Genomic DNA, 11100 nt, shown 5'->3' with positions numbered 1-11100 from the left:
CTGCTGCCAACTTTGTGGATTTCAATCACTTTTCGTGCAGGTATTTGTTTGTTTTTGTTCACCGAGGGGTGATTCGTTTTCATTTTATTTTACACACTACTAGATAATTACGAGGGAATGGGTTAAATTTAAATGTTTGCAAGTTCGCTCAAATATCGTATCAGAATAATAATGAAAAAATCTTAAATGTAACAATAACCAAATTGACGGTTTACAAGCAAAACCTATAAAATGGTTATTTAAGAACCATAAATGGTTATAAAAAAATGAGCGTGAAAGAAACGCCGAGCAGAGATGCCAACTGGTTTAAGACAACAATCTTTACATATTTATTTTTTTTTGTCATCTTGTTTATTCTGATAAGACTCTAAAGTATATATATACTACACGCAGAAAAAGAACGGGGAGTGGTTTCAACAAAACGTTTTGTTATTTTATTTAGTATTTTAATAGTAGATTTTTGAATAGCTTTCACAATAATTTGGAATGTAGATAATCGAAAAATTTTGTTATTTTTATACGCTTATTTTTTATTGCATAAAATTTAAATTTGATTTATTTTGAAACCAGTATTTGGTTTATTCGATAAACGTGTAACTTAAAAACGAGAAGTCGAAAAAAGAAAAAAAAAAAAAAAGCTAAAAAGTTTTCCATGCATTCGAATCACAACATCAGCGGGAAAAACCATCGAGAAGGCCCAAGGGATAACGGCACGGATACGGATGGCGGAACCAACTTAGCATGTTTTTCGGGGTCCAGGCCAGCAGCTTTAAAGGTAGGTAACAAAGTTTCTTAGCTCGAAAGCTGCTAAAAACCGGCTGGCGGAATATCATTTCTCTGAGCTGGGGGCTGGGGGAATAACATTTTTCTGATCATTCAATGTTTTCATTTTATTTCTATTCTAGATGCTTCGACCCAAACCGTGCCGCCTACCCTTTCAGCGATGCATACGAGCTACTGGAGTCGGTCGAGTCATATCAGGCTCCCGGTTGGCGTTCTAGGTGTTGGCCGTCGAGCTTCGGCTCTACCAGGGCGTAGCTATATATACCGTCCGTCAGTACTTGGTCCATGAAGCAACTGGCTCTAACAATTGTGATAAAATTTAGTTGTTTGTAAGATTGTGGAAAAAAACAATTAAAATCTTCAAAAAGCGTTTGAACTTTTTATCCGAAATTCAAGTACATACATATATGAACAAACAATACCTTTGTTTCATTTCAAATTAAAAAAAAAGATAATTTCCAAACTCGCAATTTTCTTTTTAAACCACATTTGTGTTGCAATCTTCACGCAAAAATTTTATTATTTTGAAATAAATCCTGAATCACTTTTAAAAAGGGTGCATTTTATTTTGAATCAATCGATAAGTTTAAAGCAAAACGATACTTTTATTCATTGTGGCCAAAAATATATTTGTGCCTTTTCCCAACCAAAATTTTTATTATTTTCGACCGAAATCTTATTATTTCTAAAATATATTTTTCTGCGTGTATACTTACGAATGCGTGAATTTATTGTACTTTTAAATAGTTTATTCCTGAATTAGGCTCAGCTTAATTGAATTTATTTGTCTAGTCTCTCAGTTTTTCATATCATATTTGACATTATTTACATGATTTTCATTGTGCTTTATTCACGAAAAGTTTATTTGAAAACCTTGCGGCTGAATTGAAACAAGGTAATCGATATTCTTTACACAGTACTTTGAAGAAAACTTTTAAATTATACTGTTCCGCTATGTTACTTGTTAACAAAAAAAAATAGTAGGTACATGTTACAAGACATAATACATTATAACATATTATTGTATATGTATGAACTTCATCTTTCTCAGGTTGATAATTCGAATAGGAAGAATAAAAATTTATATTTATACTCATCTAAAAATAAGTCAAAACTCATAAGATCCATAAATCTGGCATCACTGTCTGAGCGCGCTTTGTTTTGTTTTGCTGCGGTGCAAATTTTTTTGCGTTATCGCGATTTTCGCTGGCGTTTCTGGAGTTTCTGGCCTAGAATCAGCCCCGCTTTCACCCAAATAGAAGCCTCGCAGAAGCAGCTACCCACTTGTGTGAGAAGAACCCGAACGGTGTGAGGCGGAAAAACTAAAAATGGATTTGTTAGTGAAGGGCCCATCCCCCAGTAGCCGGGCCCGAGTGTGTCAGCTATATTTGGTTCCCTTTAAGCTATCGGATGATCACGTAAGTTGAAATGTTAAGTAATCTCTAGCGTGAATGTATATTGACTGTAAATTAATAATTTCAGTTCACCGATCAATCGTAATCCAAAGGAGGATAGCGCTTGAACAACGACGCTGGAGCAGCTATTCACCTATCGTGGGATGGGACCGTCGATCTTTGGCACTTTCTGTTCAAGACGGGTGAGATAGCAGCCGATTGGAACAGATAAATTTCCGCGCACATTCATCGCCTGAAGACGATGGAAACGAAGGTTTCCGGTAGCACAGGAGCAATGATTGCACCAATTCCGTGTACCCGCGACACAGTCGTCGGGTGGGACAGTTGAATTTGTAGCCGATAAAATGTCATTGAATGAAAATGTAAGTAAGAAATTTTAGTTATAAATAAATTCATTTCGTCAACAAAAATGACTTAATAAAAAGATCCGAAACCCCTGTATAAAAATTTGCACATGTGTGCGTGTCACGTTCCCGTATGATTCTATTAAACGTAGGCATACTTTCGGAATAAACGTTTTGTCAAATCGTATTAAGGTACACCGGGGCAAGTGCAAACGGTTTTCACCATAGTTCAACTTTCACATGTCCTAGAAAAATATGTATATGTTCAAAAATTATCAATTATCGTTCGTTGCATCACTAAAATAGTTCTCAACAAATTCTTGTTGGAAGTGAAAAATTAAAAAATGTTGGTAAAAAGTAACGGTGCTTTTGTGAAAAAATTTCAAAATTTGCACTTGCCCCGTTTATGGGGGCAAGTGCAAACGCAATACTTTTTCCAAACTAATTCACAGATGAGTCAGTGTATCGGTCTTAAAATGAATTGAATACATGTTCCGGTACGTTTTATCAACTTTGATTGATATGTTTGCTGTTTTCTTGCAATATTGATAACTTTTTGGAACTCCATTTTTGGTGACTGTTGTTTTAAGCAAAAGACCTTCATTTACTAATGCATTAAGGAGTTTCGAACATCCGCTTCAGATACAACACTTTGGATACCCCTCCTGACCATTTTAATATAATGCTGAACCATTTTGGTGATGAATTTTCTGAAATGGCTTATGTTGCATGGCTTAAAGGTGCGTTTGCACTTACCCCGGTAGTGTCGTTTGCACTTGCCCCACAGTGTGGGTTGACAAGAACAAATATTATTTTCACAACTTTCGGGGTGTAATGAAAATTTATTATAAATTTTCTGCTTTCACTTGAATATCGATCTCAAACACTCACCTTTTAACGAAAATTCGGATTTGAATGCCCTTTTTTGTAGCCAAAATATGCAAAACAAAAACACACTGTTCATGTCTAGTACGAACTTGAATTCGTGTGTGATCAAACAGTGCCGTGTTTTTAGTGAAAAATTCAAAGAAAGTTTTGTTTATCTATGTCAGATTGTTTGTTTGGGTCTAAACAACAATTTCTAGAAGAAGAAATATTTTTTACTTTTTTTGTAACAGAGAAAAGATGAACGTTTGCACTTGCCCGAGTTTGCACTTGCCCCGGTGTACCTTATACCTATTACTGGAAATGTTTGGTTACAAGAGAACTTTAAAAAAACTATAACGGAAACAGTTTGATGACCAGAATACGTTTTCCACAAGCGTTGTTTGGACGTTATCTCAACCTTTTGCAAAACAGTTCTTCCATATAAGTGTTTTAATAGTTTTTAACAGTAACATAACTTAACGCCAAATTCAACAGACCGTCGTTTTGGATTTCACAATTAGTGGAATGTTTTTTACGATGTCAGTTATCGTTTTCTAATAGTATTTTTACGCTGTTCCAAATAGTTTTATAACTATTATAGTAACGGTTTGGTAACAGTATTTTTTTATTCGGGAAGCAAAGCGAGAAAAGTTATAACGTAAATTGTTATGGACTGCTGGTGTCTTCACTTACCCCGCTTTATGGGGTAAGTGTGGATGGCAGATTTTCCCTATGATTTTTCAGGAAATTTTCGACAAATTTGTGTTTTCTTGGTTGAATATGTTACTTTATTGCTCGAAAAGTCGCTGTAAACATCCGTTATTGTCGGAATCGTATCTTTTTCACAGTTATGGGATAGATTACAAGTAAATTGAACATTCTGCATCCAAAGTTGGAAAAAAATAGTGAACACGATTGTTTTAAAAGCGATCGTCCACACTTACCCCGGTGTACCTTATTCATTTTCCATGCATTTTACACTAAACGGTGAGGCGTAGATATCCATCAAACAAACAATACTTAAATAATGTGTGACTATTTGCAGAATACAAACATATAACACACACTCATACATTATGTTTTTGGTGTTTTGCATCAACCGCCAAGATGCTACTAGCCATATAATGCAACAATCATAATAATCGATCATTAATGGTAAATGAAAAAAAAATCTCCTCGAACAGGAATCGAGTTGAATTTGCTGCTAGATGCTACTGCAGAAAACACTCATCGTGCCCCGATTAATTGTGCTCTGATCACCCCGAGTCAACAAATTAAAGTAAAAAAGCGTTTAAAAATTGATTTTAGTAAAAAATCAAAAAAAAAAATTAATGATGGTGAAAATTGAGGAACAATGCGTGTATATCATGTTGCAGTGCGTACATTATAGATATCAAGATGGTTTAAAGATCATAAAAGTCTATTTCCTGGTGCTTGAAAATTATAATGTTTTCCTCATTTAAGAACCTAGATGTTTTTGTTTAAATATTTCTGTAAAGATGATAAGGAGATTTCATTTTTGGTGAAAAATTAAAAAAATATTCCTCATGAAAATTTATTTAAGAAAATGTGAACTTTTGTAGAAAAGAGAATTCCTACTATGTCGCGGGTGCTCGTTATGCCTTTATCTCCCCTATCGTTTTGGAAAGCTTGTTACGCGACTCAAATGTAATTCTCAGACAACACTCAGTTACAATCATTCATTTGAAAGTTATTTAAAATCGAATAATTTTATTAGTATGCTTCGGAAAAGGCTATAAATCAGTCATTAAAAAAAGTTTCCACTTAGTGCATTGATTTGATATTAATAACTGAGTAATTTTTTCAAATGTATATATTTTTATTTTTTTCCTCGGACAGAGAAAGCCGCTGAGGTCTAGTCTTGATTCGATCAAAAAAGTCAATGTTAGTCTAATAAAATTTAATTTATTTAAAGTATGATAATAATGAGCCGTTCCAAACAAAGAAAATGCAAAGAACAGATTTTGATTATCGAAGTTTTTCCAGAGCAATCACGCAGCGAAAAATTTTCGTTGGGAAAATGTATTTTCCTTTGTTAAGTCGCCAAACAAAGGAAAATTACTTTGATTCTGGGACTAATAAAAAATCCTTTGTTTCCAATCTGTTTTCTTTACTTCAAAGAACAAATTCCTTTTGATTCAAAGTATTTTTGTAGTTCAAAAAAGATATCCTTTGTTTCAATTTTTCCTTCAGCATCAAACTCAGAATAATATAATGTTTCAAAAAGAAAAGAGGTTTTTTTAAATAAATTTTGTTTTGGTTCAAACACCAAGTTTTCTCTGAGTGATGGCATGCGAAACAGAACGTATGAAAATTTCCCGAAATGAAAATAGTCTCATTCGATGTTGTTGTTGTTTTCTGTTCAACACACAGAGGCGTTGTCTAACCAAAGGCGTTTAATTTCATCCATTTCCAATGGAATTCGGAATATTTAGTATAGAATAAGCTCAGGCGTTTCCAGGCAGGAGCCAACTCGGGGAAACCCAGTTTTGAGCGGATCTCTCTCAACACAAGTTGTGTATCGATAACTCAGATTTAAAAGTAAGCGGATCATCGTGCATGCGCTCTGTGTTGTCATTTTCTGTCATCAATTTTTCCCCTGCTGCGAAAGTGAAAATTTGTGTATCTCGTCTGTAATTTTTATTCCGTGGTTTCTGGAGTCATTTCACCGATTAGATTTTACGGAGGTAATCGTTTTTAAGGAAAATATAATTCAAAAAGTTTGTCGGAAATGGGTAATACTGATACGAAGCTGAATTTTCGCAAGGCCATCGTGCAGCTCACGAGCAAGAGTCAGGTAAGGCGATTTCTAATTTTGATGACTAGATTTTCCTTTAGCAAAAATGTGAAACCTTTTTACTGCCACGAATTTACGACAAAAGCTTTTCTCAATAACATAGATAATTAGAAACCTACAAAGGTATTTATCTTTTAAAGTTCCTACAAATATGTTAGTTCATTGTTTTGATGTTCCATATGTTTTACATTTCAGCCAATCGATTCCAATGATGACGCATTTTGGGAACAGTTCTGGTGCGAGCATAGCACTACAGTTCAAGATGTGTTTGCGCTGATTCCATCGAATGAGATACGGAAAGTTCGGGATGTTATGCCAGCGAATTTGGCAACTTTATGCTACAAAGCAACAGAACGATTGGTCCGAGCGGTGGACAACAGTTGTCGTACCCAGGGGGAACAGCAAACGGTGCTGAACTGTATCCGTTTGCTTAATCGAATATTGCCATATATATTTGAGGATGTGCAGTGGAAAGATTTCTTCTGGTCTTCACTTCCGGCAAATGATAAAGAAAACGGAGACACTCCATTGGCGCAAAGTCTGTTGAATGCCATATGCGATTTATTGTTCTGTCCCGATTTTACGGTTGTGGGCTTGAGGAAATCGGGCCCGGAAAAGGCCGAAGAACTCAATTCTATTGATAGTTGTGAATACATATGGGAAGCAGGCGTTGGATTCGCTCAGTCGCCCCCCAGGAATGGAAACATGGATGCTCGTCGTACCGAACTTCTCAAATTGATGCTAACTTGTTTTAGTGAAACAATGTATCGAGCGCCGAATATGAGTGACGAGCCCAACAAATGGATTGTACATTTTACAAGTGCTGACAATCGACATGCACTTCCTTTGTTCACTTCACTCCTCAATACGGTTTGCGCTTACGATCCAGTTGGCATGGGAGTGCCCTACAATCATCTGCTGTTTACCGACACGTTGGAACCACTGGTGGAAGTTTGCTTGCAGATTCTCATTGTGACACTTGATCACGACATCACGAGCAACACGCCTACCCAAACCACGTCCTATTCACATGACGATACAACAATTGCAGACAATCTGTTCATAAATTACCTGTCCAGGATTCACCGCGATGATGATTTTCAGTTTATACTCAAAGGTGTCACTCGTCTCTTGAACAATCCTTTGGTACAGAGTTATTTGCCCAATTCCACCAAGCGGCTGCATTGCCACCAGGAGCTGCTAGTATTTTTCTGGAAGATTTGCGATTATAACAAGGTATATACCGAGCTTTGTCATTTCATTTTTCCTTTGATTTAGCATTTATAAGTTACTAACATTTTAATGTTTATATTTTTAGAAATTTTTGTATTTTGTACTTAAAAGTAGTGATGTTCTGGATATCCTTGTTCCAATACTGTACCACCTAAACGATTCTCGAGCCGATCAATGTAAGCGTACTTTTAATTTAATCCAGTTATATATTTTATGACCCTTTCTTTTGTTTCCAGCTCGTGTGGGTCTAATGCATATTGGGGTATTTATTCTTCTACTTCTATCCGGTGAACGTAACTTTGGAGTCCGTCTCAACAAACCTTACACAGCTACCGTCCCTATGGATATTCCCGTATTCACCGGAACACACGCAGATCTGCTGATAACCGTTTTTCACAAAATAATTGCCACTGGACATCAGAGGCTTCAGCCCTTGTTTGATTGTCTGCTGACCATCTTGGTCAATGTATCACCATACTTGAAAACCCTCTCGATGGTAGCTAGCATCAAATTGTTGCACCTATTAGAAGCTTTCAGTACACCGTGGTTTCTCTACTCGGCACCATCAAATCATCATTTAGTATTTTTCTTATTGGAAATTTTCAACAACATTATTCAATATCAATTCGATGGAAATTCCAACTTAGTGTACACAATCATTCGTAAACGACAGGTATTCCATGCCCTAGCAAACCTTCCCACCGATGCTGCTGGAATAGCCAGGTGCATGAGTAACCGCAAAGGTGGCAAGCTTAATAACTCTAGTCATGGAAATCGTTCGGCTGAAATGGGCGATCAACACAATAGGGCACTTCCTCCTGTTACTAGTGCTGGCGACGAAAGTGAGGAAGACATTACTGTGAGGACCAACCAATTGGCCCTAGACGAAAGACAGCATTCCGACGAGGACGACAGCCGCAGTGATGTGGTCGAGGAATCGATGGAAGGTTCGCATCCAGCCCAACCCGCTGAACCGGGTACTCTTAAAGTTACTCTGCTGGATACTCCCAACATAGCGCAGATGACAGAACGCGAATCGGCACACCCTACAGGCGATAGCGCTAGCCCGTCGCCAGTTGACGGCAATGCAAAGTCAGTCGCTGGAGGCTCTGAGTCGCCAAAATCATCCCCGGTCAAGGAACCACAGCAGTCGCCGATCAAACGTTCAGTGGCTCAGGTTAGTGCAGTTTAGTCAAACCTTAAAAGGTAGAGTTCCTAAGTTGGCCTAAGTATTTCAGTACTGTTTCTAGCAAACCTAAACCTTTTGAGCTTAAAAAAAATATTGAAAGTTACAAATCTATCCTAATGACCATAATTGCAAACCATTCAATGTTTTGTTGAAACTTTCGTTATAATTTCCCGGATTGAAACAGAAATTTGCGTCAGGAGTTTTAATAAATCGGTCGGGCGATACATGATTTTACATTTTCGTGTTGAAGGCCAGGAAAGAGTTTGTCCATAAATTCGAATTTATGTTATTTTTGTGTATTAAGCACATGATGGTTTGATGCAACAAACCTACAATATAATGTAACAAACCATTTTCGACTTCATTATCTCTTCCCTAAATTCGGCATTATTGAGCAAGAACATTCTTGTTAAATGCTCAAAAATCTTGTTAAAAATAAACTGGCAATTTTCTCAGAACTGAAAATAACGTTTTTTTAAAATTTCAATCTTCTTCATTCTAGCGAGGAAGTATCCGTGTGACCCCATCCGGAGCTCACGGTTCCCACGTAAAGGTTTGGCAACCGTCTCCGGAATGGGTTCAATCCTGGCGCTCCAAGCTGCCACTGCAGACCATAATGCGATTGCTTCAGGTTCTGGTGCCACAGGTGGAAAAGATCTGCATCGATAAAGGGCTTACCGATGAGTCGGAGATTCTCAAGTTCCTGCAGCATGGAACATTGGTTGGATTGTTGCCGGTACCGCATCCGATTTTGATAAGGAAGTATCAAGCAAACAGTGGCACGACCGCGTGGTTTCGCACCTACATGTGGGGTGTGATCTATCTAAGGTTAGTAAATTTACTTTTTTCTAATACTTTGTCAATATTTGTTGTTGATTTACAGAAACGTAGATCCAGCTATATGGTACGATACAGAGGTTAAGCTTTTTGAGATACAACGTGTTTAAATGTAAAGATGTCTATTAAACTTGTTTGTTAAGCAGAATATTCTTATTTTGATAAGATACAAGTGCACTGTACATTTGTTTTTGGTAATTATTTATCGCAATCAACATTTATTTGAATATTTTAATCCAATTGAAATTTCATCAAAAATATTACAGCAAGATAAACTTAACGTTTGTCTTAAATCAAGACACTAAAGTTAAGTTGTTTGTCGATTTTTTGTTATTTTGTTTTAATATCCCATAGATTTTTATTCTAGAAAAAATAGACCTAATTTAAATTAACGTTAACTTGCGTAATGTATAAAATTTGCACTATATATAATCAATAACCCAACGCTAATATGCTATTACATGAACTTAACGGATTCCGAGAAAATGTATTTTTCTTTTACTTAGCAAAAATGTGATTTACCTTACACGTAAAGAACATAAGCTGAACTGAAAGCCTGCGTAAACATTCATTGATTGGTACCTACCTTTTATTTGGAATTGATTCAACCGAATCAAAAAGCTTAGTGGAAGCATTCCTATCGCCATGGTTCTTCTATAGAATGGTATCGGCAGAGTTCATGATCGAATGATCATGGGCTTCAAAATATTATCTAACCAAGTTCATTTAAACACACTTAGAAAAATGTGATTCGTTCTTACAGTACCTATTTTATTCCTGTTTCAAGATCATAATATCGTGTTTCGAAACAAATATCTCAAAACTAAACAAATAATACATTGCCTGCTTCAACAGTACATATACTGTTGTAATAATGTTAAGATAACTCATAATACCATTTTATGTTAATAACAATTAACAGCTGTGCAAAATAATGTGCTGATATTTTTTTTCTAGAAAATATGAGAATGGCCCCAATGTTCACTGATTTGCTTGTATCAAGTCTCTCACCAGAGTAAGCAAACGTTTTTTCAAAGTTTTTTTTTCACTTTTCCACTTAATAACCCAACTTTAAAAAAGAAATAGGAACTCCAGATGTCAAACCTTCTGTTTCGACAACTTTTTTGTTCAATAAGTTTTGGACATTTCAGTATCTCTTAATCAGGCTGGAACAAATTTGAAATACTCATTTGTCACTTGGAGTTAAAACATCACGAGGGGAGGGGGGCTTGCATGCAATAAACTTGCATACAACCTACTTCGCATAACATAAAAACATCTACTTATTTTAGATCGAAAATTTGGGAAAATCTCGAATACAAAAGGTGATACAATCTCCTTTCTATACAGTTTGACTTTCGCTCTACCAATTGTTTGAATTTTCAACAAATTTATCTAGTTTTTCAATAAAATGAAAATTTGGGTGGATTTAGTTCATAGTGCATTGTTTAAATCCTGCAAATTTTAAAGTCCTGTGATCAAAACTCGCGGAAATGAAGTCGAAAGAACAGCTCGTGCGAGATAAAATCAGGCGCATTCATCACGAGAACAAGGATCTCTCGCATCGTTCCATCGCTAAACCGTTAGGAATCGCGAACTCCACGGTGTCGCGAG

At 36.3% G+C, this 11100-nt stretch overlaps 1 protein-coding gene across 1 annotated transcript; it reads left to right on the top strand.

Moving 5' to 3' along the window:
• The first annotated feature begins 6024 nt into the window (after positions 1-6024).
• Positions 6025-10421, top strand: LOC129744542 (protein HID1). Its single transcript, XM_055737119.1, has 6 exons — positions 6025-6227; positions 6423-7463; positions 7546-7636; positions 7697-8637; positions 9152-9477; positions 9533-10421. The coding sequence occupies exons 1-6, from the start codon at positions 6162-6164 to the stop codon at positions 9594-9596; spliced, it is 2529 nt and encodes an 842-aa protein (XP_055593094.1). The 5' UTR covers positions 6025-6161; the 3' UTR covers positions 9597-10421.
• Positions 10422-11100: the final 679 nt, after the last annotated feature.

Source organism: Uranotaenia lowii, chromosome 2, assembly GCF_029784155.1.
Source record: "Uranotaenia lowii strain MFRU-FL chromosome 2, ASM2978415v1, whole genome shotgun sequence".
Taxonomy (NCBI): Eukaryota; Metazoa; Arthropoda; class Insecta; order Diptera; family Culicidae; genus Uranotaenia; species Uranotaenia lowii.
Note: the sequence above shows the minus strand (reverse complement) of the source record. Positions and strands in the feature narration are given on the sequence as shown.

Excerpts from the sequence above, each read along its gene's own strand:
- LOC129744542 (XM_055737119.1), top strand. The coding sequence starts at position 6,162 with ATGGGTAATACTGATACGAAGCTGAATTTTCGCAAGGCCATCGTGCAG. Across the intron at positions 7,637-7,696 it reads CGATTCTCGAGCCGATCAAT|CTCGTGTGGGTCTAATGCAT; the intron begins GTAAGCGTACTT and ends TTTTGTTTCCAG. Across the intron at positions 9,478-9,532 it reads TGGGGTGTGATCTATCTAAG|AAACGTAGATCCAGCTATAT; the intron begins GTTAGTAAATTT and ends GTTGATTTACAG.